The sequence below is a fragment of the Etheostoma spectabile genome, chromosome 2, assembly GCF_008692095.1.
Source record: "Etheostoma spectabile isolate EspeVRDwgs_2016 chromosome 2, UIUC_Espe_1.0, whole genome shotgun sequence".
NCBI lineage: Eukaryota > Metazoa > Chordata > Actinopteri > Perciformes > Percidae > Etheostoma > Etheostoma spectabile.
The window spans coordinates 4541656-4569420 of record NC_045734.1 but is presented as its reverse complement, the minus strand read 5'-3'; the positions used below and the strand labels follow the sequence as shown (position 1 = coordinate 4569420).

The following is a 27765-nucleotide window of genomic DNA, read 5'->3' as shown; positions in this document are numbered from 1 at the left end:
AATCCTGCAGATGGCGCTGTTGAAACAAAATTGATGGAGAAACTGAGTGCAGCCAGCGGTTTTGACTGATGGAGCCACATGTTATATTTATCTAATTTTTAATCCTATTCCACAGATGGTTGACCTTAAGGTACAATACTGTCACATTGACAATAAATTAAAAAATAATGTTATTAGCCTGAAAACATGCGGTGGAAAAGGTTTTCGTGTTAAAAGAAATAACAACTTGCTACCTTTGCTGCGACTTATTCCGAACCACAGGAACAGGTCTGCGCATGCGCACTGCATCGGTTCTATGGGGACGGGGAGGACATCACGGAAAAAAACGTAGCAGCAGCACCACAAACCCCACGTCGAGATTTCGTCTCTCCGCAGCGCTGAAAGTGCGCGACGAAAGCGGCCCACGACTATGCCCGGTGCGGCGTTTAAGTGCGGTACGACCACTTGACAGGCCTGGGCGAGGTCTGAGCCGTTGCCGGGGACGGGAAATACATTTCTTCGTATGGGAGCAGCATGCGGGAAATGGTTGGAGGTTGCTGCGTGTGTTCAGACGAGCGAGGCTGGGCTGAGAACCCTCTGGTTTACTGTGATGGACACGGCTGCAGCGTCGCCGTCCACCAAGGTAACGTTAGCCGCCGTTAGCGTGTAATTACCGGGCAGCTGTGGCGGCTGAGCCAGCGGCTGGAGGCGGCCAGAGGTGCTGGTAGGTCGGTAGATTTCTAGGTAGGTCTGTCGCTGTCTACGTGCGTGTTTGAGAGTGTGTGGGAGGGGTAGGTAGGCGTGCTGTTTGTTGTTTCCTCTCAGAACACATGATTAAACACAGGGCCATGCAAAGTGACACTGAGCCTGGATGGCGCCTTGATGCCACTTTAGGTCCGTTTGTGTGTGTGTGTGCTCGCGCGCGCACGCGTTTGGTTGTCTGGCCCGGTTGGAGTCACGATATACTGCAAGAGGCGTGTTTTTGCGACAAAACAACCCCGGCGAGGCCCGCCGGTTTCGACACAATGTTACCTTGTGTCCACTTGCTTTGTTGCTTTATTATGATAAGAGTAGCAGTTAACTCCCAGAATCCTATTTCTGAGCGGAAATCAGCCCTGCGACTGATTGTTGGACCAACTCTTGGAGGCTGTGGTAGATTTATGCCTGGCTGACTTCACTCTGCCCTCATCTGCAGGTTAATTTTTTTGAAGTAGAGATGACTTTTTCCCCTAAAGTCAGCGAAAGTGATATAACATGTAACAAAGAAAGATTAGTTAGAAGCTTGCACAGCAGGTCGAGTTGAAAGTTGTCTTCAATGGGTCAATTTAATGCATATTCAGTCTTAAGTTGAAGTTCCAAGTGGATTGAAAATGGCTTCCTTTTTTAAAATATTATCTGACCAAGATGACAGCAGCACTTAACATTATTGTGCTGGAAAATGCTGACGACCATGTTTCAAAAATAGTATTGTGTGTGTGTGTGTGTGTGTGTGTGTGTGTGTGTGTCTGTCTGTGTGTCTGTGTCCCAGCATGTTATGGCATTGTCCAGGTTCCTACCGGTCCATGGTTCTGTCGGAAGTGTGAATCCCAGGAGAGGGCGGCACGCGTGGTGAGTATTACAACACACAACATGACACATCCATCCGGTCCTGCTTTACCCGTGTATGATGAATGCCACACTCACAACAAGCTCTTCTCTTTGCTGTCCTTCCCCAGAGGTGTGAGCTATGTCCACACAAAGATGGTGCCCTCAAAAGGACTGACAGTGGAGGTAAATCTCACCCTGGCCTCTGTCCATCTCTCTCTCCTGCTGTTTTCCTGAGTTACACGGAACCTTATCATGTCATTGATCTTCTCTCCGTCAGGCTGGGCCCACGTTGTGTGTGCGCTCTACATCCCTGAGGTGCAGTTCGCCAACGTCCTCACCATGGAGCCGATCATCCTGCAGTACGTCCCACATGAGAGATACATCAAGGTACTGACACACACACACACACACACACACACTGTTGACAGAAAGAAACCTGTAAACCATTGTGACGTGAACAACTGTTAGTCTACAGCAGTGATTCCCAGCCAGGGGGTAAGATCGACTCAAACCTTGGTGCAGTAAGGAATCGGCCCTAACGGTGCCCCCGTACCAGCTACCTGGTAAGTTAAGGGGGCGCCCAAACCAATCTTAATATGGACAGTCCAGTTTGGGGCTGAACCATAAAAGGAAAAAATCGAATTGCAAATTTTCTGCCAGAGATTGCGATTACGATTTGATTTGCGATTCTTTCTTTTTTTTAAGTTTAGCTTAAGTTTAATAATCACTGTGTAACAGAAAAAAAAACATGTAATGGAGCATTATAATATGAGACACCATCAAAACTGCTCTATATTCTTATGCAAGAATAAGAACATGGATATGAGTTTCCAGCAGTAAGTGTTTTTCTTTAAGTAAGCGTGGAACATTGAACAGTCAAACACAGAACCAAAACTGGTTTACCAAAGCTAAAGTTCCAATAAAACCATATCAGTACTTTCCTGTAAACTGAAATATCTGATATGCCTCAGTTCAACAGCAGCATCTACATATTCCCCCTTCTACCGTCATGTTAAATAAAGTTATACAAAATCAACTGATAATAGGAAATTTCTGTTAATAATTTGTGACATATAACATTCAGCATTTTACTTTAAATAAGCAGCATTATAACTTGTAAAACAACGGAAAAATATCATAATAAAAATAAAAATAAAAAAATGTTAAACCAAATGTTACACCAAACATTCAGCTAAATATTGCACATTCAATGTCTTGCGGTCTTCCCAATTAGCTAATCGAATTCTTTGAAATCAAGATTTTGATTGGAAAATGATTAATCGTTCAGCCCTAGTTCAGTTGTATAAGAAAATGAACAACATCAGCTTTTATATAACAAGTAGTGTAATACATTTGGAACATACATCGGGAAACATCAAAGGGCTACGTGAGTTTATCTGACAGCTGTTGGGGTACCTCGAACCAAAAGGTTGGCAACAACTAGTCTACGGGACTTGATCTCTGTGCTGTCCTCTGTCTCTAAACCTAAATTAAGAATACAAAGTATGTTTATTTTCAGCATTTCTGTAGGGGAATGGTATTGACATGACTACTACTCTTGAGTGGCTGAGACGCACATAAAAACAACCTTTATCAGGGAGATGATAAGGCACCTCAGTATCAACCATCTATACTTTCCAACCAAATGATATCAGAAAAGTGTCACATATCAAGAATTGCACCAAAAAATTGGTCAGATTCATAAATAGTTGCTGTACCCGTTCTCCCTTTATTTTATTTAAGCAATGTTCTTGTACAGTTATTTATACAAGACAACTTGGAAATCGTCTGCATTATAATTCTGTATCTTATTACTCCCCGACAACAGGGTTATGTTGTCGGTTCGGTTTGTCCGTTTGTTTGTTTGTCTGTCTGTCAGCAGGATTGCGGACAATCTACTGGCCTGATTTCCATGAAATGGTCGAAAATGTATAGCAGAGGCCAAGGAAGAACCCATTACATTTTGGAGTGGATCCAAATCATAGGGCAGATACACGAATTACTGTTCACTTTGATTAACATTGCGAGATAGGGCATTTGTGCTGGACTCATGTGGTGTCGGAATAATTGGAAAAATTTGTTTCAGACTGGGAAAAATTTGTTTCAGACTGCGAAAAATCGCACTGCATTAACATTGTGAGATAGGGCATGCCTTGGGAGAGGTCTGTGCTCTCCGACGGCCTTTCTAGTTTGTAGGGCAAAAGTAAGGTATTGGAAAACATATTATAAATATTATATTAACACTCATATTCAAACTGAGGTGCCCAGCTCCATTGGTCTCACACAACTAACTCCAAAGTCATTACAATAAACCTGTAAATTCTCCACTACATCAGTTTTGGTGTCAGTCCCTCAAAAAATAGAGCAGAGCCTTTGTTTTAGAAAACACACCACGTTAGTGTCAACAGTCCCACAGAGAAATCATCAAAGAAACCATAGCAATTTCTCCACCAACAACCGTAGCTTCAGCAAACAATGATTCTCAACTCAATCTTAAGACACCTGGGAAACTCTTGTTTTTCCCATAATGGAAAAAAAAACACATTTTGCCCCACATTGCCATCGCTCTCTCCGCCTACACCTACCGTACAAACCCAGAGCTGAGTGTGTCGCCTGCTCTCTGGAGGTTGGTAAAAGTCATTCTGGGAATTCGTGGGAGATTTCCAGTTTACGTAGAAATAGATGAGGCGAGTCGAGGGAACAACAACAAAAAATACATGTGTTCATCCCAAAATGCACATTGCAGTGTACAAAATTGTGCTGAAGCAAATTGTTTAAAGTTAATTACATATGTAAAATGCCCAATAGTCACTTGTAGCAGATTCTTCAGTTACAGCGTCTGTTGATCAGACATAACTATGGGCTTTCTTTTACTAAAATAAAAAAGAGAAAAACAAGACTCATTAGTTTGGTACTGTAAAGCGTCATGAATTGATAATATCCAACAGGGAAGTTTCTTCTGTCTGTTCTTCATGTCATGCCCGTGTATAATAAATAAACACTGGTTATTGACATGTTGACATGTGAAACAGTTACACGCTGACACAATACAGAGATAGTAGATAACATGCAGAGTAAGACCACCTGTGGAAAACAGACTGAACATATCCATCAAGTATACAGTTGTGCTTTTACATACATTACTTCTGAATTAGTCTGTCTTTAGTTTTTTCCCCTTTTTAAAACAAACCACCAGCTTGTTTTCAGGCTATTATAACTTTATCATACATCTGCTGTCTTGTAACTTTATCCATTTACCTTTGTGTCTGTGTGGTTAGGAGCATGCACCAGAGCAGGCCTTTTTAAAGCAATGCACATTACAGAGAAACCAAAATTTGACGCATGAACTTATTAGAAGTGTGTGTGTCTGTGTGCGTGTCTGTGTCTGTGTGTGTGTGTTGTGTGCGCGCGCCTGCATATAAATGTACACGTGAGTGTTTGAGTGCCTGGTTTCATATTACTGTGTCAGCTACAGTAAATTGCATGCAGCTTTCCCCCGTCAGAGCCATTCATTCAGATTTTGCTGCCTGCATTCCTAGACAGACGTTACAATGGACAGTGAAAACTTGAGAAGCCACTCTTCTATTTACACACTTGGTGTAGCTATGTCTCCAGCCTTTTATTACATAGGCGACATCCTCTGAAGGTAACGGAGAGCAGAGTAGGATGTGAGGAGTGGAGAAAGACAGAGGAAAGGCAAAACAGAGAGGGCTGAAGCAAAAAGGTAAAGAGCCTGCTGTTCCTTTGTCCCGCACCTGTTGCTAGGCCTCTTCTGCCCCCCCACCACTCAGCCCCGCTCACTGGGGAAAAGCTGAGCAAGAAGTACAAAAGCTCTGTGTGCGCATGCATGCATGTGTTTGTCTGTGTGTTTGCGTGCGCGCAGATGTGAATGCTATTGCTTACATGTATTCTGTGGACACGTGTGCACATTAACATATCAGTTGAGACCGATGCTGCTGTCCCGCAGGATGCAAGGATTACAGCCTTGAGCTCTAAAAATCAATTATTTCCAGAATCTTGGCTGCACGTGATGGATTTCAATGAAGTGCCCCGCAGTATATCATTCTACACCTACAAAACCATTCTACACCTTTTCTATAAAAAGGATAAAGAATGTTGGTGACAAGAAAGGGAAATGCATTTTAGATTTAAATAGCATTATGATTTAAAAAAAACAAAAAACATTTCAAAGTAAAAGCTGTCTTTTGAAACAACACAAGCTCCTCATTGTCAGCAACATTTCCAAACATCTGGTCAACAGTTTTGCTGTAGGAAGCAGCAAGCGCGGAGCCAACAGCGTTCTGTTTGAAAACCCCATCTGTTGTCTTGACATGCAAAACGTCCTAATCTTTTACAGTGTAGCTGCGTCTGCACTTAAATCACAGAGCCTTTAACTTTCCTGCACTGCATTCACAATGGGGCACTTCACTGTATTAGCCAAATAACATAAACGTACGAGTCTGCTCTGGTAACATTAGTGCTTCAAGACGTTACTCACATGAATCAGCATATGTTTTGACATGAATCAGCATATGTTTTGACAACAGCAAGGGAGCAATGGGCAATGAAGCGCTTGTTAATAACACTAATAACTGATATGTCTCTGTTCTCCATCTCTGCTGCTTCACCAGACCTGTTATATCTGTGAGGACCACGGGAGGGAGAGCAAGGCTGCCTGCGGAGCCTGTATGACCTGCAACAGACAGGGCTGCAGACAAGCTTTCCATGTCACCTGGTGAGTGTGTGTGTGTGTGTGTGTGTAGTTGTGTGTGTGAGTGTGGTGTGTGTGTGTGTGTGTGTTGTGTGTGTGTGTGTGTGTGGTGTGTGTGTGTGTGTGTGTGTGTGTGTGTTGTGTGTGTGTGGTGTGTGTGTGTGTGTGTGTGTGTGTGTGTGTGTGTGTGTGTGTGTGGTGTGTGTGTGTGTGTGTGTGTGTGTGTGTGTGTGTGTGTTGTGTGTGTGTGTGTGTGTGTGTGTATAATTAAGGTCTTGATTGTTGCAAAGAAGATCTTGCAGGAATGCTTTCAAAAATGGATAGTTATCAATAACATTACTTATGAACGTACATTGACTAATGATCTGTATTTAAAATCATTACTACAAAATACTCCAGCAGACAGTGGGCCGTAATCAGATGTGCATTTTTTTTTGGAACAAGGCTCAAGTTGTAATCTGATGTTAGACATACATCGATTGATTTTACTTGTTGACTGATGCAATTAGTTGTGAAACAGCTGCCAGTCAGCAGAAAAAATGGCCTGTTGCAGTCAACAATTTGCCTCAAATGTGCTGATATGCGTTTCCCATAACTATATATGTTTCACGGTGTCTGCACACTAATTTGTGATGCTGCAACTGATTCTCATCAGGTGTCATTGTCATCGTGTGTGGTGTGTGTGGTGTGTGTGTGTGTGTGTGTGTGTGTGTGTTGTGTGTGTGTGTGTGTGTGTGTGTGTGTGTGTGGTGTTTGTGTGTGTGTGTGTGTGTGTGTGTGTGTGTGTGTGCGTGCTCTTCTGTTTCCCAACTGACCCTGTGACACCCTGTGTTAAGTGCTCAGATGGCAGGTCTGCTGTGCGAGGAGGAAGGCCCTGAAGCTGACAACGTAAAATATTGTGGCTACTGCAAGCACCACTACAACAAAATGGTAAGATGGACGACAGTCTCGAGGCTGCAAACCGCTATCCTTGCACAAAGCATCGCAAAATGAAAGTGTTGATGAATGAATTAACCCAGAATCCTCCCTTAAATACACTGTAAAGTGTTAACCCAATTACCAGTAAGCATAACGGCTAATCTTTTTATTACCGCCTATTCAAAAGTATAAAGTGTTTGTACCTTTTGAATATCAGTAGTCTCATAATCAAACTGAGTTGGCCCCTTGTTTTCACTTTATTCAGTCTGGCTCAGTCTTGTGACTGATGTTTCTGTTCTGTCAGTGTCATTTTCATTTGTTACAGAAGCTACGGTAATTGTTGCTAGGGCCCAAGTTTGTTGTGTCAATCGAAGTTGTTTCTTTAATTTTACACAAAATAGGCTATATACTTGCATGGATTTCATCCAATGCTCAATGACATTTTTGTGGCTCTGGCACAGGAAGACGACAGCCCCGTTCTTAGTCCCACCTACAAAGCTCTGTTTGGCTCGGTTGTTGGTTAGGGAAACAGCAGTCAATGGTCGCAAAGGGCTGTCTTAATCAAGCACCAATACAATAAGCTCAAATGCTTCTGCCTATCTAAATCATGAAAATGAGCTTTGGTTATGGCTTTGTTTGCACCTTTAAGCATTTTTTTGCATATAAAATGCCCCACAGCTTTTAAGTTTTTATTTGGTCTTGAGACGATGCTCAATTTATTTCTTTGGTTTTTACAGCAGAAGAAGTTGCGGTCCAGTGAAAATACAAGTAGCTCCTTCAGTCATGCCAGAGGGCGCTCAAGCTCTCCACTGCAAGACAAACATCATCACCACAGACCGAGGAAGGTAAGGGCTAGGTGACGTGTTACGTACCAAAGGCTGACATTAGATATCTGGTCAGATTTGTAGTCATGTTTACGTATTTCTTGATCAGAAAGCTTAAAAAAAATCACCAACTTTCAACAATTTTACTGAGGTAAAGTTTTGTCTGTCTGCTTGCGTGAAAACAAGATTCAAAAACAAACACATTGAAAGCGATAATTGACAGGCTTCAATTGATGCGCCTCAATTGATGTTTCAATGGCGCGTGCAGGCATCAGATTTGAAGCGCCAGCCTTACAGAACCAGCCGTTTTTTAGTAAAGGTTGCTATTTAGGCAAAGGGTTTGTATGTTACAGATACCCCTGTCAGTGGGGCCTTTAGACTTTCTCCCTTGACGGACAGGGCTGTAAAACCTCTTGTCAACCCTGCAGTCACTTTTCATCACGAAACAGATGGTTGTTATTTATTTCATTTTTATTTTTTGCAGTGACAGCGCAGGTCACTAAAAACATGAAAAAGAAAAATAGTGCTTGTTCTTCATCCTCTACCTACATTTATTATTAGCCTGTTGGGCTTTTAAAAAAAACTTTCACACACTCAGCTGCCGTGACATTTTGCAATGGGGTCGGTGCAATGAGTTATGAGCATGATTCACACGATCATTAACATCCTCTGCTCTTGGTCACTGTAAAAAAAAGAAGAAAAAAAAACAATAAGACAGTTGGATATAAACATGAATTAATATGCATTTTGATTCAGATCACATCACACATCATTACATAGTAACTATTACAGTAACTTTTTCCAAACATTTAGTGCAACTGCAGAAAAAAAAAAAAAAAGTCGGTTACACGTCGGAGTAGACAGGCGTCAAAGCACATATCAAACGCTTTCATTGCCTTTGGGCCTTAACATTTGAGAACTTTGGCAAGTCAAAATGGCATCATATTGGCACTAGTCTAAAACAAATTGAACTGTAGTAATTGTGTGTGAATGCCTGCTTCTTTGTGTTGCGTGTACAGTTTGAGTGCTTTGTGTATGCCTTGCAGGGTCTGGTTTGACTCCTAACATACATGAGCCCCGTGTATTTCTGTCTGTTCAGAGTCATAAGGACAAGATTCGGCAAAAGGAGCGCCACAAGAAGTCCTCTGACAGCCTGGGCTCTTCAGTGACGCCCAGCAGTATAGTAGATAAGGTATGGAAAACACCAGGATGACTCATGATGGACACTTTGACAAGTAGTTGAACTAATCATGTCATGACCTGCGTGTTTTGGTACAGATCTCCTCAAGTCACCACAGCAGCAAAGACAGTGAGGGAAAGTCCAAGAAGCTGAGCTCACACAGTCATGGTCATCGTAGCAAGAAGACGGGAAGCACTGGCAAGAGCTGCTCCTCCTCCTCCTGTTCTTCCAGTCCGTTCAACACAGGTAGGCACCATGTGAGGAAGCAAACAGGAGGCAGAGTGAAAACTAGGAGTGTATTATTCAGAAAATGTCACAATTTGATTCAATTCCGATTTTTAGGCTCACGATTGGATTCAACATTGATTTTTGATTCAGAAATGATTCTCGATTCAAAAAACAATTCACAATATGTAAATTTAGTTACTTTTCCCATGTATGTACGTATGTATGTATGTATGTATGTATGTATGTATGTATATTAGTGCTATCAGTTAAACGCGTTATTAATGGAATTAACGTTCTTTTTGGCCAAGCAAACTTTGTTTGTTTTTTTCACATGCTGTTGCAGCAACATTGCAATAAATACAATACAATAAAGTATCTATCTAGCATGTGATTGTAGTAGACATACAATGCAGTAGACATATTTTTTTTTTTTTAATGTGAATCAATTTTTGGAATTCTCTGAATTGATTTTGAGTCAAGTTAAATCGCAAACTTTTTTTTCACACCCCTGATGAAAACTATAGAGTGAGTTTATTTATTTTTTGTATCAAAATAACTCTGTGAACAGAGTAACTAAAAGATGTCTTTAGCTAAATACATTTAACATTTTTGTAAAACTCACATAAACAATCAATGGTGCGGGATTTACTAACGTAAATGGGCAGAGTAAGGTGACTGGAGCAAATGCCGATTCCTGATCAGTTTAAAAATGCCCGTATCAGCTGCGATCCCATTAGGACATCCCTAACTAAGACTTTGTGATTCTCTTGGAGGTGGCTCCCTGACTTCCACTCAGGATTTCCATCAGTTCTCATCATCCTCCCGCCTGGAGCGTGACCACGATCAAGGGGGTGACGAGCACAGTGGCGAGGAGCGAAAGGAGCGTCACAGGAGGCCAGCCGTCCAGGAGGAGGAAGATGATGAAAAGGAGGAGGATAAAGATGAGGAGGAAGAGGAGGAGGACAGTAAATACCACAAGCCACCAGCTTTGACTCCTGCTGACGGCCCACTGGCAGGCTCACAGGGGCACGACAGGTCCGAAGGCAACTCCAGCCCCTTTGAGAACAAGGTCACTATTTCCACCTTTGGTTCCATCATGCGCATCACCTCTTCGTCGGGGCTGGGCAGCAGCACCAAGATCCGGAAGATCTCCTCCTCTGGGGACTACAAGCCTTCCAAGTCTCTCTGCAAGCCGTCTCAACTGAGCACGCCGCCAATCCTGGAGGAGGCGGCCCCGGAGGACAAAGCCACGCCTCCGCCGCTGCCCCGAGAGAGGAGACACCGCGGCAACAAGAAGAGCAGCCATGGGCCAGGGCGGCCGCGAGGCAGCAAGAACCGAGATAGGAGGGAGGAGGAGCATCACCACCACCATCACCACGCAGCGCCGCCTCCCCCAGCCTTAACCTCCTCACTCAACCCGAGCCCAGCCTCCATCCATCCCGCCTTCCCATCCACGCTGCCTTCCACCGCTATATCTTCTTCTTCCTCTTCTTTCTTGTCCTCCGCCGGCAGTTTTTCCACAAGCCGTGGTAACTCTCTGCTCAGCGGTGGTGAGTCTCAGTCAGTGAGTGAGTGGGTGGGTGTGTGTGGTAGCCCTCTAGCTTCCTGTGTGTGTGTGTGTGTGTGTGTGTGGGGGGGGGCTTGATTTGTAAGTTTCCATTACACATTATCTTTATACAAGACCCTCCAAGTGAATTATAATAAGCCATTAGATACTTATGCTCTTGGCACTGTTTTTCATACACGGGGTTTGAAAATTCAGACTGCTGTTCTAGATAGTGGTTTGTGTGTGTGCTGCACGTCTCTGAGTGCTAGATTTCCTGCCCTACTTACAGATTCTCTTGTGAACTCGCCTGCTATGTGTTGTTGTCTTTTGGGGTCTTACAACTTCTGAGATGAAAATAGTAATGACATTTTTTTTTTACCTAACTTTATCTTTGCAACCCCTCAGGTATTTACTCCAGTCTCAAGGACCCTCTTACACTGGGCGGGGGTATCTGCAGCACCCCTCTCTCCCTGCGTGGAGGGTTGTGTAGCACCTCCCTGTCGCTGGGAGGGGGAATGTGTAGCACCCCTCTCTCCTCAGGACTCCTAACATCCCACGTCTCCTCACTCTCCCTTCCGCCAGCCAACGCTGTCTCCAACACGCAGGTATGTCAGAGAGAGCTCAGCCAGCGTGAAGCCTCTCAGGGTGAGATGCTCTGTACTCTTAGCAGTGCCGCTGCTTAGCGGCCAGGTCTGTTGTTATTCATCCCGGTGTCTGGGACTACTTTAGTATTTTAACTAACATTACATGATTATAGAGCTGAATCCATTAGTCAATTAATTAATTAGTTGATTGACAAGAAACTAATCAGCAACTATTCTTACAGTAATATTCCTGTCTTATTTTGCAAGCATAGATGCCAAACATTTTCAGCTTCCAGCTTATCTGTTATGAGGATTTACTGCTTTTGTACGTTATCTGTGCCAGTAAACCAATCATCTTCAGGGTTTGGGCTGTGAGTCGGATTAATAAAGCAATATGTAGACATCTCCTACGGCGCTTTTGTCAGTTTTCTGACTTTCTTCATTTGTTATTTGATTCTTATGAATTCATTTCTGTAGGCAAAACGATTTAATTGATGAATATTTAGCAGATTAATCTGTAGTGGAAATAATGGGTGCCTGGGTAGCTTTTCCTGGTTTTAAAGGCTAAATTACAGTAAAGTGATGTCATTTTCTGAACTTACCAGACTGGTGTAACTGTTCTATTATTTGCCTTCACCCACTTAGTCTTTATATCCACATTATATCCACTGATTTGTATTTGTCAAAAATGTCATTGTGTAAATATTTTGTGAAAGCACCGATAGTCAACACTAGAATAATGTGGTATCAATATTGAGGTATTTGGTCAAAAATATTGTGATATTTGATTTTCTCCATAACGCCCAGCCCTAGATGCAGCCCTGCATGATTACATGTAGAGCTAAAACAACAATTGAACAACAATTCTGATAATTGAGTATTTTATGAAGCAAAAATGCTCATTTAAATAATATTAATATTTATTCACGTTTCAAGCCAGCATTTTTTTGAGCATATTTGAAATCTCTCGCATTCTGTTTTGAAATGAACTCTTTCATGCACCTTTTTGTACATATTTGACCTTTACTTATTTCAGCAGTAGACAAGTGTCTCAGTCGTACAGTAAGAGAAGGCATTTCCTAGCTAACATCCTTTTCAGGTTTCTTTGTCAGCCAGATGTTGACGTTGACTGTCTCGTAGGTCCATCATGGTTCCAGCACCTCCTACAGCCTGACCTCCACGCCGTTCGCCAGTGCTCTCTCCACAGCCCCGCCACTGCCGCCACTACTCACCCAAGGCCAGACCTCACTGCCAGGTGAGAGCCACACAGAGTTCAAACATCAATAGCCGTTATTTCCATGTGTTGAGAAACTGAAGCTAGCTAAGAAAGCCTCTTTGAATACATATTGCTTCAATCTGTTTATATTTTACCACAAGACGGACAAGTAAAGTTCACGACTCTCTGTCCCCGTTCTCAGAGTCCGACCTGGATGACTGTCGCTTCCCGTGTCAGGGGAACTCACCGAGAGAGAGTCTTTCTTCACAGTATGTCTCATTTCATCTTTATTGATTTTTGTTGTTGTTGTGATTTAAAAAACAAAATGTTTTAAACAACATACAAACATTAAATTCTCAACATGAACATATCCACTTCGTCATCACCACCCACCCAGACAAAAATCAAGGAAAGATGACACAGTAACTACAATATTCAGGACAATTCAACAGAATAATAACAAAACAGACAATAAAACCAGGAACTAAACATAAATAACACCACCATCAAACACGTCTCTCCCCAGCACAAAACTTCCTAGGAGCAATCCAGATGACTTCTTATTTCCCTCTGACTCCTTTTTGTTTTTCTCCTCCTCCACCCCCCAGGTCTCCTATGAGCTGTCTTCCTCTTCTATTTGACCAGAGGGACGGGTTGGGTGCAGGAGTCCGAGTCCGTCCTGAGAACGTCCCTGCAGCCAGCTCGCACATTGAGCTGCTGCTGGAGAAACATGGCAACGGAGAAATGGGAGTCAACAGTGAGTCATCCTGGACTGAAAAGACATACGCCAGTGGTTCCCACACAGTTAAAAAAAAAAAAAACTGAGGGTCACAAGAGGATTTTCTTTTAACTTTCACCTCCTAAGGTCTCTAAAAAGCCTTTAAATGAAACCGTCTGAGGAGGAGTTGAACTGCTCACAGCTATTGGTCACACTAAACTTGGATGAAGGGTCATTTGAGGTCTTATAAGTAGGGCTGGGTAGTGCAATCAATACTTTTTAGGCACCGACCGAATTGCATCCGAAGTATCAAGTATCGAAAAATGCCTCGTCATTCAATACCTGAGGAGTAAATCTCATCAGCGTCAGTAAGCCAATCCTGATGTACCGTGCTTCTACTAAGATCTAATAATGTTTGTGATTGGCTGTTCAGGGCAAACTCGACATTACACAGAGACGGGGCTCATGTAGTATGAGCTGAAAAATACAAAAAAGATTATTCATGTAATATTGTATTTTCTGTTTGTTTTATAAAATTGGTATTGAAAAAAGTATTGTTTAGAAACCAATGTCGAAGTCACAATATTGGTACCGGTATTGAAAGATTTTGAACGATACCCAGCCCTACCAAAGGGGTTGGGAACCACTGCAATACACGATAAAAGCAAATGCCATTTGTAATCTGCACGATTCTGTTGATCCTGCCCTCACTGTGTAGTTGTCTCTGAGAGAGCATGGCCTGGTACTATTTAGAGATGATGACAGAAAATAGCAGAGCAAGAAATAGCTTGCTGCAACAGTACTTAAAGCAGCTCTCTAAAAGCTTTGTTTCTCATGTTCCTTCTCTTCATTTCATTTCTGTAGTGCTCTCTCCTGAACCAGGTAGCTCGCTGCCTCTTTCTCTGGGGACATCATCAGCTGACAATTGCTTTCTTTTCTATTTTTCATTTTGACTCATACTTGTTTCAGTTTTCTTATTCTGTCTCCCATTTTTACCATCGGCTTTCTGTCTTACCATTGTTGCCTCTACCTTTTGTATCCTTCTCTTAACTATGTATATTCTTTATGCGTCTCCCTCCCCTGTAAATGTAAAGGCCCTGCAGACTCCAACTTCAATATACTTCTGTGTGCCCCAAGGAGAGTTCACTTTAGTCTAATGAGTGTCAACTGCTGTTCCACTCTGTAGAAGTGTGAAAGAAGTGTGTTTGTTCTCCCGGTCTGCGATGCAGGGCACGCTGCACCGACGGCTCTGTAGAAAATCAATTTGAAAGCATTTAGAGGATGGGGTTGAATTCCTGGTTCAGACCCCATGGCACTGCTGTAAAATAACCCTTGATATAAGAGCAAGTCCAGGGATCACCAGTTCATGTCAGCACTTTATTCCAGAGTGAAGTCTAATTGTACATCTTTGATCATTTTTTTTATTTTTATAGATAAGTGTTTGTTTAGGGAATATTTTATTGAGGGCAGGTTTAACATGAAAGACTTTCTCAAACTGTATTTTTAAAAACTCCAGTAGCAACAACTGTAGGTGTGTAATAATGGTATGGTGTTGAAGCTGCCAACCTTTAAAGCCCTAATACACTCGTGGTCTTTTCCCAAATTCTTTGGGATTACACCCCTAACCCAGAATAGGGTGTGATATCTTTATCCACCTGTTAGGGTGGGACAGCTTCCGACTATTGCCTACATAATAAACACTATTCATTTTCTAGTGAGCAGTTAATTACGATTTCAGACACTTAATGAATCATTTGCGTCATGACTGACAGGTGTTGTATCGCATAACTGAAATTTTCACATCTACGCCATCGCAAAGCATTACATTGCATTGTGGGAAAGTAAAGGAAAAGAATACATGTTTTTTTCCTTCTACTCAGCCTTTCCAAGAGGTCAAAAAAGTAGCAATGTATAAGGTGGATATTTAATGAGTCGCTGTGGGGACATAAATACATGTCTATCCTCCCTGCCTCTTGTAGTTGTGGAGATGCTCCAGTCACTCCACTCCCTGCAGCAGGAGAACCAGCGCCTCCAGGACCAGATCCTCAGCCTGACGGCCAAGAAGGAGCGGCTGCAGCTGCTCAACACGGAGCTGGCCGTCTCTTTCCCTCAACACATTCACTCGGCCCATGGCTCCATGCACACGTCTGCCCAGATCAACTTCCTGTCATCCATCCAAGGTCTGATTCCTCATCTCCTCTGCCCACTTTCATATCCAAACCTGAGGACACACTATTACTATGATGTCATGTAGTACGCTCCACATCTACTTTTCATCTGCATTTGTCTTTCCTCTCCTCACTCACAACTGTCTCACATCAACTGTACTGTTTGTTACCCCTTTCTTTCCACTGACAAACAACTGTAAACTCAAAGTGGTGCTGACTGCCTGTCTTTGCTGAAAATCAGCGCCTCGCTTCTGTTTTTTTTTAGTAAAGCAATATCCCTCAGTGCCATAAATGAACTGGGCAGATTTACCATTAACTGAGGCCTGGCAGCACAAAATTAGACATGTGTAGAGACAATGGCCACGCACACAGAAAAGATATAATAAATGATAATAAAAACATGGTGGTTAGTGTGTGTTAGTGTTATTTTTGTAGTTCTCACCCTGTCTGTGCCTCTCTTTTCCTTAGACCCTCTGAGCACCAATAAGAGTCCCCTATCCAAAGGCTGCTTCCTGAATGACACCTCCTTTGTTACCTCGTCTGAGGTGAGATCCTGTAGATTCTTTCTTACCTTGAACACACCACACAAAAATGGGTCGAACAAGTAGACTTCTGCATTTTAAACCGCTTTTTTACAAGAAATGTGTGGGTTAAACCCTCAATACAGTGACGTGAATGATAATAGATGCCTGGTACCATCATTTAAGCACATTTACATTGACTGCTTTTTGTGCCAGTTTTTATTTCACTGTAAATGGAGGTGCAAAGGCACCGAATGCACATCAGAAGCAAGCTGCGGGCAGAACCGCTACAATGATTTTCCATGTCTTGGTCCCAGGAGCTCCACTCTGGTAGTCCGTCCCGCAGTAGCTCCTCCCTCTCCTTCCAGAGTACTCCTCCTCCTCAGCAAAGCCCCGCCTCCTTCGGCCAGCCCCTGCTGAACGGCCTGGGTCGAGGTTTGGCCGACGGCTTGGGGACCCTCGGTCAGACTGGCAGCTCCTCTCTGCCCGTGGTGAGCGGGCTCATGTCGTCCCTGGCAGGAAGTCCTCAGCTGAGCATGAACGGCGTGCTGGGCAGTCTGAACGGTGTGATCCAGTCTCCTGTGCAGAACGCACCTCATCCCACACTCCCCGCTTTGCGCCCCCAGCCTCCACCGCTAAACCCCCAGGCACTGGCACAGGGCTTTCAGCTTCCCAAGAGTGTGAGCCCGTACGTACCCACTTCTGTCTTTAAATTAGCTGAATAAAGAGATATAAACACTCTGAAATAAATTGTTGTTTTGCTTAAAGGGCGTTGACCTTATGTCAGGCAGCTGACGGGTACTACTTGAACCAGGACTAAGACTATAATTGTTTGGAGTGTTGGTGCGCAGTCTGGTGTGTAACGTGGCCCTGTGTCGTTGCTTGTGTTTCAGGTCTTCTCTCCTGTCAGAGCAGCAGAAACAGCTTCTTCTCGAGCAGCAGCAGCAGCAACAGCAGCTCCAGCAGTTCCTCACCTCACAGAACTTCACTCCAGTAATGACACACACTTTTTCACACTTTTATACATTTTCTCATAGGATCTCCAAGATTTTTTTCTTTTTGATACAGTGGCTATGTAGAATTTTCTCTGCGACCATATTTAATTTACATACTACTTTGGAAAACAAAATGGCAATAGGAAGTTTGGTCCCCCCCTTTTTCCGTCAATATGCTAAGCTAAGCTAACTGTGTGCTGGCTCTAGCTCCAAATTTAACATGCAAACATGACCGTAGTACTGATTTTGTCATCTCACACTTGACAGGGAAACAAATAAGCCTATTTCCCAAAAAATTTGAACTCATTTGCAGCAGCTTGTGACTAACTGGCTGCTGGGGTATTGAGTCACTGTGTGGCTCTTTTGCAACAACAAGAACCCAGCCACCATGAGTGATCCTATTTGACTTGCAAACTGGTAAAATGCCGGCTGAGTTTGGAACAAATCAGATACTCTGGACATCTTGTAAATGCAGAGTGAGAAGGGTACAACATGGATGACCCAAGGGAAGATGCACTTGTTCATCTGCTTTCAGAGCAGAGCTTTGGGCCAGTTACTGTAGGGCTCTCACAAACGTTAAATGTCGAGGAGAAGAAACAATTTAAAGGTTGCTTTTTATTTATTATTATTATTTTGGGCCTGTGTGTAACAACTAACAGACGGAAAGATGTAATTTCCCCTAGCGGGATAGTTAAAGTATGTCTCAATCTTTAATTTTAGTAATGAAGATTCAGTGTTTCCCCCAGTGAATGTTGTTTAGCCCGGTGGCAAGTGTCTTTATTTTTGATGAGGGCCCGTCTGGGGCCAGCCACAGACTGATGTGATGTAGCATCAATGTAGAGCCACACACCTTGTGTGATAACAGAACCATTGATGACATTTAGAATTTAAATAAGCCATAAGATTCCATAGGGCCCTACATAAGACTAAGAGATTTGAAAATATGACTACGTCAAAGTTTCCAATCAAGCCGCCCCACTGTAACATTAAAAAAATGTCTAAAAAATACATTGAGCCAGGGGCTTAGGGCTGGTGGGGGGGCAACTTAGTCCCGGTGGGCCACCAGACTTGCAATACACTGGGGGAAACCCTGGGATTACTTAAGCATACGGATTTAAAGTTGTTTTGCAGTGCAAACATGGCAACTTACTCAAAACCTTTTCCCAGATGACAGGTTTTCTAAGAGTCTTTATTCCCCCCCCCCCCTCCAGGAGCAGCAGGTGATGGTGTGCCAGATGCTGCAGCAGCAGAGACAGAGGGAGCTGCAGCGCCTCACGCTGACAGGAGCACTCACCTCCAGCCCAAACTCCCCCCTGATCGCCCAGTCCTCCAGCCTGCTGTCCTCAGCCACAGCCTCCCCCCTGCAGGGCAGCCAGGGAGGCAGCCTCTTTGGCCTGCACGACAGCGCTCATCACAAGCCTGGGGTGAGAGCAGTACTGCAGGATTTTTCCAAAAATGGTTGCATATGGTACAGGTTTCCCCTTTTTAGAAATATAAGAACCATTGTGTAATTGTGCTTTCAGGCGGCAGGAGAGAAGGGCGGAGACAAGAACGGGTGACGTTTCTTGATTTCACAGGAGCAGTTTAAATGAAGATGTGGGGCATCGCAGCCCTCCTTGAAGAACTGAGGTCAACTCCCATAATCTTTGAACGTCTTTCCTTCTCTGTCATCTTTATCTCACACCCTCTTTTATGAATGTATAACAGGATGGACTTAAATGTCAAGGTGAAGGTTTTAAAATTCTTTTATATCAGAGGTTCTTTTCCTAGGTTTTTGCATAGGCAGCTTTCAGAGAGCATGAATACAGTGGTCTCTTCTTAAATTGCACTAATTTGTTAGCTAGACCAATGGGGCTGCTTATGATGGCAGAGCCAGAGTTCCTGCTCATCCCTGCAGGTGCTGCGTAGGCTTTTGGGTCGAAGTGTGAACACAAAGGGTCAGAGCATCTCCACTCGCACTTCTCAAGCACTGACCGTTGATGATTTCCGCTTGAATCCGAGTTTCCCTTCAGTCAGCGAGAATCCGACGTCTGCCACTTCTTGCAACCTCAACTGTCTTCCTTGATTTGTTGTCTTCCCTTTGTGTTCCCCCTCATCCCAATGTTCATCCAGATATTCTATATGTTGCAGCCTCTCACAGGCACTTATTATGTAAAGAAAACAATATACTGTCATTTCCGATGTGTGGTTAGTGGCATTTCAACATTAAGCTAGTTATTACCTCAGATCTTTCTGCCACCTATTTTCCTTTGGTGACATTTTGTGCTGACTCATTACCGCAATAGCCTTCACTGGATATAAATGCCCACCAAAAATCTTGATTTTATCTCTTAGGTATTAACTCATGTAGATGTACAAATGGCACAGAATCCAGGTGTCCAAAATGGCGCAATAGCCCACTAGAGAAGGGCGTCCAACGTGAACGTTTACGCCAGATTTTATTCCAAATCGCCATGAGAGTTTTCTAAAGACTTTTATATCCTTCCAGTTGCTATCGAGATTAAACAGACAAAACCAAACATTTGGAAACTGTAAGTAAGAAAATAATTGTTTTTCCTAAACAAGTGAGCACTTTGCATGTTAGTAGCTAACAGAGCAAATTAGCCATTGACACAGAACATTTATAAAGGATGCGCGGTACTTAATAGGCCACTAGGGACTGACAGGTTTTTGATTTATGTGAGAATTTTGCACTCCTCCTCCTGAAGTGGCAGGTTTTTATGTTAATTTCATAGATAGATATTCCTTTCATGTTCACCAACTAGTTGTTCTTTTAGCAATACTGGGTAGATAATGCCTTAATGATTCTAGATTTACAGAGAAAACCATGAGCCCAAAGGCTCACTCTCTTACACTCTCTCTTTCTTTGGTAATGTGTTTTTTTATCTACATTAGTAAAGTGAAAGCACTCTTCCCAAACCCGTTTATACTTTTGATAGCTGACAATGATTTCAAAAGTTGAAATGTGTGAGTAACCGTATATGGTGGTGACTAAAGTGTCAAAATCATTTTTCTATTGTAATTTTTTGTGTTCAGATGCAATGTTCTTTAGTTGTTTGTGCTTCAGAGAACTGAGAAACAAGTAAAGCCTGCACAGTGGAGTCATAGGAGACGGCTGGGGACGGCCATGTAAACTATTATTACAGTGCTGTCGCAGCGGTGTGTGATGCATAGTGTAGCTGTTATCAGACGTGAAGGGCCAGCGTTGTTACTGCTAGCCTTCACTGCAGGGCTGTTTGAGCCCGGTTCATGAGTTAAGCCAATGTAGAAATAAGCTTGTCTTTCTTTCCACTCCACTTTCTCATAAAAGGCCTGTTTGGCTCAGTTTTACTAACAGTTATTCACAAAGTAAGGGATTATTTTATTATAGTTTCTTTAAAAATTGTTCTTTAAAAATATTGTCATAGGCCTTTTTTTTTTCCTGACTTCTCTTTGCAATCTTAAACAAGCTCCCATACATGTGATATCTTGAGTGCTAGATGATTTTGTTAGTAGCTAATGTAGACGTTAAAGGAACTTCAAGCAGCTCACTAGTCTGTGATAAATACTGTAGCAATGACAGAAGGAGAATGTGGATTATGTTGATAGAGACATGAGCCAACACATTGCCATGACTCCAAGTGGGAGGTCTGCAATTTACCAAGTATGTCCTTAGGAGTTGTCCTTTAGTTAAGGCAAAGTCCCGACACACAACCAGGTCGTGGCGATGGACTGAAAAGTGGTGCGAAGGATTTCTGAAGCGGTTTGTTTTTTATGTTGCACTGGGGCGCTTTGGGCCCAATTGTAAAGCATTTTTTAGTACCTTTTTGAATTTTGTTGGAATACGAGTTGTATACTTTAATATGTTTGTGTAAAAACACATTCATTCTTTTAAGCTTTTGAAGTTTGGGTAACCAAGATAATCCATGTTCTGAATGTCGTACTGTGTATCTTTTATGTATTTTAACATTTAAGCACCTGGCTCTGAACGAGGTTTGATGGAGAGCGAGTTACCTATTGGGATATGAATTGCATGAAATGCAGTGACGTGTCTCAAATGTGTTGCTACATACCAAGTAAAAACTATGCATAATTTAAAATGCATTGTTCCCTGAAAAAATTAAAAATTAAATGACACGGGACAAGGACACGCATGTTGTCATTGTACAGTGTATTTGTTTAAGAGAATTGAGCAAAACAAATTTGACAATATTCAGATTAAAAGCCCTGTAAAGTATTTTGATATTTTTGTGTGTAAAATTAAAAAGGAGGAATTAAGACAACTTTTTTTGTCAATAAATGTATTTTACTGAGTTTTTTAATTTTCTCTCTGGTGTTGAATGACTTACCGGTTATTAATTTTTGTTCTTGAAGAGAGAGGAAAGTGGGAATGAATTCACACTTTTTGATAAACGACCGACTGACATGGCTAGCTTTGTCCGAGCTTGGTTTCAGGTCATCTCAAATAGATATAACTTACACAGTTATTAATGTTGGAAGCACATTTTCAATGTTAACAGCAGTTTAAGAAGTTTATTATGTGTCCATCTGTAACGCCAGAAAGGCAGCAGTGTTCTTGTGGTTTTTGTGTGCTGATAGATGCAACACTGGAACTACTCTTTGGGTACTTGAATGTATAAATGAATCCAAATGAATAAAGGGATTTATGTAGGTTGAAACTTTGCCACGTCTGGCTTTAACAACGTCTCATTCTCTAACGTAGTTGTTGAGAGGTACATGATTCCTAAAAAAAAAAACGTGCATATTAAAAACGTGGTTTTGAATATGCAGAATAATTTCCTTTACATACATAACATTTACACCATAAATTGATGCAGAAATATTTACCAACGGGCAGGAAATGGGGGGTGTGTGTGTTTGTTTGTCTTTATAAAGCATTCACTAATGATTTGTGACTACCTAAAAACAGAAAGATACGAATATATTTACAAAGAATGAGTTACAAGCATTTATGCATATACCTTTACATACATTATATGCTCGGTGATTATAAAGCCTTGTTATATGATGTAAAAATAAAAATGAATAAAGAAGTAAGTCTGCAGAACGTAAACGTCTGCCTGATACGGAAGCAGTTTTGGTCCTTCTTCCAGCGGGTGATACCTTTTAAACGCGATGAATGAGCCCCTAGCTGTCTGAGGAGGAAGAGGAAGTGGCCGACCACCTGGAGAGGCTGAGTGAGTAGAAGCCATGTTGGAACTTTTACGGAAGCTCGTCCAAGTTTTGAATTCCTGGGGAAATGAACACCAGCAGCTTTCTAGTCGCAGTGCGGAGAGGATGCACGCCGAGCTTCAGACGACCTCCCGTCTCCTTTTCGGTGGTGAGCCTTCATCGTTATCTAACACTAAAAAGTCTGTTGTTAATTATAATCCGTCATTTTACTTTTCCAATATCTTTACTTTCGCGTCCCACATGTCGCGGAGTATTTTAGAGTGCTGCTGAGTCATGACAAGAAACCTGCAGCGTAGCCTAACTTTAATATATAAATTTTTTTTTAAATAGCATAGACAGTTAAAGAAGCCTACTAAAAAATAGCGTAGTTACTTTTATTTTACGTGACACGCCCTCTGCGTGTCGTCAACACGGCTGCACACAGAGCAGGGATTCCCACTGTGATTAGCACTCCTCATACCGTGGCACGTCCCTAGGTACATTTACACAAGTACTTTACCGTGTACTTAAGTACAAATTTGAGGTACTTGTACTTAACGTGAGTCTTTTCTTTTGATACCACTTTCTACTTCTACTCCGCTACATTTCAGAAAGAAATATTGTACTTTTTATTTATTTTTTTGCATGAGCGAAATTTGACTAGCCCGAGCCTCCTCCGCGAAAACTAGATCCCAATTAACCATGACCATGGAGAAGGTGGAATCCTATAGTGCCTTGGAACCATGATTGATGCAAAATTGAACTATGAAGCCAACTGTGAAGCTGTGCAGAAGGGTCAACAGCACTTGTATTGTTAAAGGAAACTCTCGAATTTTAATCATATTGATCCAACGATCAATATTTGAGTCAGTCCTGTCATTTTGGTGTCACGCCTCCTTTTTAAACCAGATAGTTAAATGGCTGATTGAGGAGCCACAACTTTGCCCGGCGTCCCTGTAAACCATACAGTTACAGGCTTCCCCATATGATAAGAGCATTAATTAGTTTGGTTTTAATTTAATTTCACCTACTGTATGTAGGCTATATTTATCTAAACCTCTTATGTCCTGAATGGTGGAAGCTTGAGTACTTGTGTCACTGTTTGTTGTTTTGTGTCATACTCTTGCTGCAGAAAAGAAATCTACCAACGGGGTATGAATAAAGTAACCTAAAGTAACTGTTTTAAACCTTGAGCCCGTAAGCAGTGCTTTCTGATATTTAAAAAAAAATCTGTCTGCTAATTTTGGACCGGGATACATGATAACCTATGTCTGACTGCAGGGACCCAGGTTCCAGTCAGCTCAAGATTATTTCCACACTAGTGTAATGATAGCCAGACAGATTCTTTTAAGAGGATGGAAGAATGAAAGGGTGCTGTCAATCCAGGAGTGGGCTTGTGAGATGGCTAGGGTGGAGGCGTCATAGAAACGGTTTGCCAGGTTGGATTTCTACACTAGAAAATGGGGAAAGTACCTGAGCTCTCTGGAGGGCTCCGAAGAAGCTTTGTGCTGGGGAGAGACGTGTATGCTGGGCTCATGGTGTTGTCTTCAATACATATCCTTATGTGCATTATGGTTTATTGTCTATTTTGTTACTATTTTGTTGAATGGTCGTAAATAATGTATTTATTGGGTCATATTTTCCTGATTTTTGTCTGGGTACTGGTGATGATTGAAGGGGGTGGGGTTCACGTTGGGAGTTGTATGTTTTGTATTTTGTTTAAAAAATTGTCGAAAATCACAAAAAAAGATATTGTCCGTCCCGCAAACCTTGCTGCTGTTCTCTGTAGCTATCAGCCAGTGCTGCGTGTCACCTGCTGGTTCATTGTGTCTCCAGGTTCAGTGCCGTCTGGAGTCCACGCAGCCTGTCCCTGCAGCCCGGCTGCCCTACAGAGTCAAGGTGTCTGCTGGGAAACGCTACGCCTGGTGTGCTTGCGGACACAGTATGAAACAGGTGAGTGTTGGGGTTCACGTTTCAGGGGCACCTGGGCTAAAAGCACGACGCGTCGCAGCTTATTTAGTGCTGTCGATGTCCTGTTGACATCCCCACCGGTTGGAAAGAGGCCTTTCTGAGAGGCAGTGGGCTGGGGCAGACTTGAATTTTCCTCCCCGGTGCTGACCGTAAAGAACATGCACAAACCGATACCTGAGGTCATCGTACTTTGTCATACTCGGTAACTGGGCTGATGGGATGTGTGAAGAGATCCCCAGTAATGTGAAGGAGAGGGCACAGCTGGTTACAATTCAAACCTAACATATACATGTTCATTTACTAGCCATTTATTATTTCTTATATTGTTATTTTATTTAGTGAATCGAAATCCTTTTTGTCCTGCTAATTGAATACAAAGAAATTTCACACAGATAATTAGAACAAATTAATTTCCACCAAATATTTAGGACATCTATTGTGACTTTTTGCTCAGTACTTGCAAACTACTACCTAATCCAACATAATTTAACCGTTGCTTTATTTATCATGTACTTTTTGTTTTTATTAAGTTATTGAATTATTTTTAAGTTATAGCACTTCAAATCTAATAAATTCCAGTGTAGGATCCTAAATGAGGTCACTGAATTTGCTATGGAGTCATTTGATGTTTATACAATTAAACCCAGTTCAAATGCATTTGCCGTTGCCTGCGTGGGGATAGAAAACATCAGAATAACTGAAAAAGTACCTGAATATGGGTAACCGACTTTAAAATACTGAACACCAATCTGGCATTAGGTATAAAAAAAAAGAAAGTTTATGTGAGCTGATTTTACAGTCTGTGTCCTTACACCTTTTTGTCTCTCTGCCAGCCTTTCTGTGACGGATCTCACAGGTCCAAAGCTCCGAGTATCTCTCCTGTACGCTTCACCCCTGACAAGGACAGGACGCTCATGCTGTGTGCCTGTAAGCAAACCAAAGACGCGCCGTACTGCGACGGCTCACACTTTAAGGTCATCTTCCAGGATGTAGTGAAGTCGGTGAAAGGCATCTTTAAATGAGGAGCGTTCAAGATGTCTGCCCTGGGAGGCCAAAGGGCTGCACTGCAATGGAAATGAAACAAAACAACAAATACTCCCCAGTATCTTTATCTAGTCTCAGTGATATCACAGTAGCTGCGGAGATGTAACGTCCTGAGTCATTTTGTCCTCTTAGATATGTTGTCTGTTTAAATGATATTGTTTTTGAAATACATGTATATGATTTTAACCCAATATTATATACAAAAGCATAACCCATTAAACATTTTTAAAAAAAGTATAGGAGCTCGCTGGGATTATTCTTTGTAACTTTTGTCAACAGTTGATTAGGTCCAGACCTAGGTGATTTACTCATTAGGGCTTTAACAAATATAATTCCAGACTACTAACCGGCATGTCTTCTGCGACAACTGTTCAGTCTTTTGCTAACGGCCATGGTTTTCTCTAAACAGTTGTCGAAGAATGTCAGCATCAAGACAGTTACCTGGTGAGAAGTGCTCAGAAGAACCCACACATCACCAATACAACATAGACATAAACAACAAAGACCTGCATGGCAGAGTGTCAAGAAAGAAGCCTTTCCTACGACCTCAACACAAAATGCAACGTACGTAGACGTCTAAAGTAGCCTACTTTATGCACACAAAAAAACCAACCTATCAATTCCCTATTTTTCAGCTGAAAATTTCCACAAGTGTAACTTTAAATTAGGGCTGGGCAATATATCGATGTTGTATCAATATTGCAATATGAGATTAGATATCGTCTTAGATTTGGGAGATTTATAAAATATGGTAAGTGTTGTGTTTTCCTGGTTTTACAAGCTGCATGACAGTAAAGTGATGTCCTTTTTCTGAACTTACCTGACTGTTGTAGCTGTTCTATTATTTACCTTTACCCACTAAGTCATTAAATCATTTCTGGAGGATATTTATCAAAAATATCATTGTGTAAATAACATTTTGTTAAAGCATCAATAGTCAACCATACAATATCGTCCGCCCAGCCTAATTTTCAATATAAAATGTAAAAACAAAAATGGCTTGAATTTAACGGACGTCCATTAATATAAAATAGTCGCACACATATAGCTTCAATGATGCATGTATGAGTTCAATCTGCGCTGCTGACCGATTTCCGCTTTCTGATTGGCTCAGCTTCTCACACGTGACTACATCTACAGGAAAGGATCTAATCACCTTCATAGATCACCTTCCATGCGTCCTTTAACTGTCTATGCTTCCATGCCTCGGTCAGCTGTTACATCTTGCACCATTTATCTGAGAATTGTTTCCTTTTAGCCCTCTGTTTCACTACCTTTTTCTATTTCCTGCTCTGTGACGTTGCGACTTGTCTCGTTCCTGGCTGATTCCACGCGAGCACAGCTAACGTTAGCGGAGGTTGCATTAAGGTTTATAGCGGTCACAGGACTCATGAACATGTTGTCCAAAGTAGAACAAAAATGGATAAGTTTGACCCTGAGGCAACTTTGGACAACAGCTATGGCAGCTCCCAAGGTAAATTACGTCCTTATATTAGCCCCTGCCTTATTGTTTATCTCTATCTCTCGACCGAAGTGTGATTCTTTCCATTATTTGTATCAGTACTGAGTGCAATTTTGCTGTAGGTAACGTTGCACTTAATTGATATCACAATATATTTCAGATAGAACAACTGCATTAACATTTTTCTCACGGTTTTCTTTACACTTAAAACACATTTAGCCACCTCAGTAGCAGTGTGTGGAGAAACTATGAAGTGCCAGCCTCTGTATAAGCTCAAAGCCCCTGCACAGCTGTGTGTAATCACAGCCTGATTGGGCCTTCCTCGCGACGGTCTGGGCTTGATTGACAGCACCCGTGTTAGTTTTGACTTGACACTCGGGAACAGTTAACCTACAGCTTTGACTCTTTTGAGAATATGGAGTTTGGTGACCAGCAAATATTCGGCAGTGCTCGACTTCTCTTCACTATGAAAAGAGGTTAAAAAAAAATACTAATTAGACTTGAGTGGGTTGACCAAGTCTTTGTTCAAATAGAGCCTGCACACCCACACACGTGTTTCCACCTCCAGTTAATTAGATTTTTCCTCAGATTGACGCTCACTCATATTAAAGGTCCCATATTATGCCCTTTTTTAGTTTTATACTTGTATATTGGTTTTCTACTATAACATATTTACATTAATTTTTTTTTAAAAACCACTGTGTGTTTGTGTTTAAGTAGTCCCACCTTAACTTGAATCTTACCTGGTAACAACACGACCCAGAGAGTCAGGGAGATGTAAATTAAGCAGTTTGTACACTCATAAACATAGATAGTGAAAACACCTGTTAAGGTGTACCATAAGGGCTTTAAATGCTAATATTATTAAACTCTAAACATTGAAGCGTACTTTTGATGAATGTGTGTGTATATATCTGAGTTAATGAATGTTAAATGTGAATACTTTTATCTGTTTACCTTTT

At 42.0% G+C, this 27765-nt stretch overlaps 3 protein-coding genes across 4 annotated transcripts in view; all 3 read left to right on the top strand.

Annotated features, from left to right (window-relative positions):
* The first annotated feature begins 268 nt into the window (after positions 1-268).
* On the top strand, positions 269-21271 carry LOC116705843 (protein AF-17). 2 transcript variants are annotated; one of them, XM_032542290.1, is made up of 20 exons: positions 269-622; positions 1508-1587; positions 1695-1749; positions 1844-1953; positions 6198-6301; positions 7114-7207; positions 7933-8040; positions 9119-9211; positions 9298-9445; positions 10201-10977; positions 11379-11578; positions 12698-12812; positions 12976-13042; positions 13382-13530; positions 15471-15671; positions 16128-16204; positions 16549-16868; positions 17074-17173; positions 18387-18599; positions 18699-21271. In XM_032542290.1, the coding sequence occupies exons 1-20, from the start codon at positions 514-516 to the stop codon at positions 18732-18734; spliced, it is 3156 nt and encodes a 1051-aa protein (XP_032398181.1). In that variant the 5' UTR covers positions 269-513; the 3' UTR covers positions 18735-21271. The 2 variants fall into 2 exon arrangements, with proteins under 2 accessions (XP_032398181.1, XP_032398172.1); XM_032542281.1 differs by having other exon boundaries at positions 270-622; positions 16498-16868.
* A 964-nt stretch (positions 21272-22235) lies between these two features.
* LOC116706004 (CDGSH iron-sulfur domain-containing protein 3, mitochondrial) lies at positions 22236-25576 on the top strand. The gene is made up of 3 exons (XM_032542516.1): positions 22236-22495; positions 24163-24279; positions 25131-25576. Exons 1-3 carry the CDS (start codon positions 22415-22417, stop codon positions 25317-25319), a joined length of 387 nt encoding a protein of 128 aa, XP_032398407.1. The 5' UTR covers positions 22236-22414; the 3' UTR covers positions 25320-25576.
* Positions 25577-26560: 984 nt separating this feature from the next.
* LOC116694921 (CDGSH iron-sulfur domain-containing protein 3, mitochondrial) overlaps positions 26561-27765 on the top strand; it is a 2227-nt gene continuing 1022 nt past the window's right edge. Inside the window, 1 exon segment of the mRNA XM_032524841.1 lies at positions 26561-26815. Within this exon segment, the coding sequence (XP_032380732.1) occupies positions 26732-26815 (84 nt within the window). The 5' untranslated portion in view covers positions 26561-26731.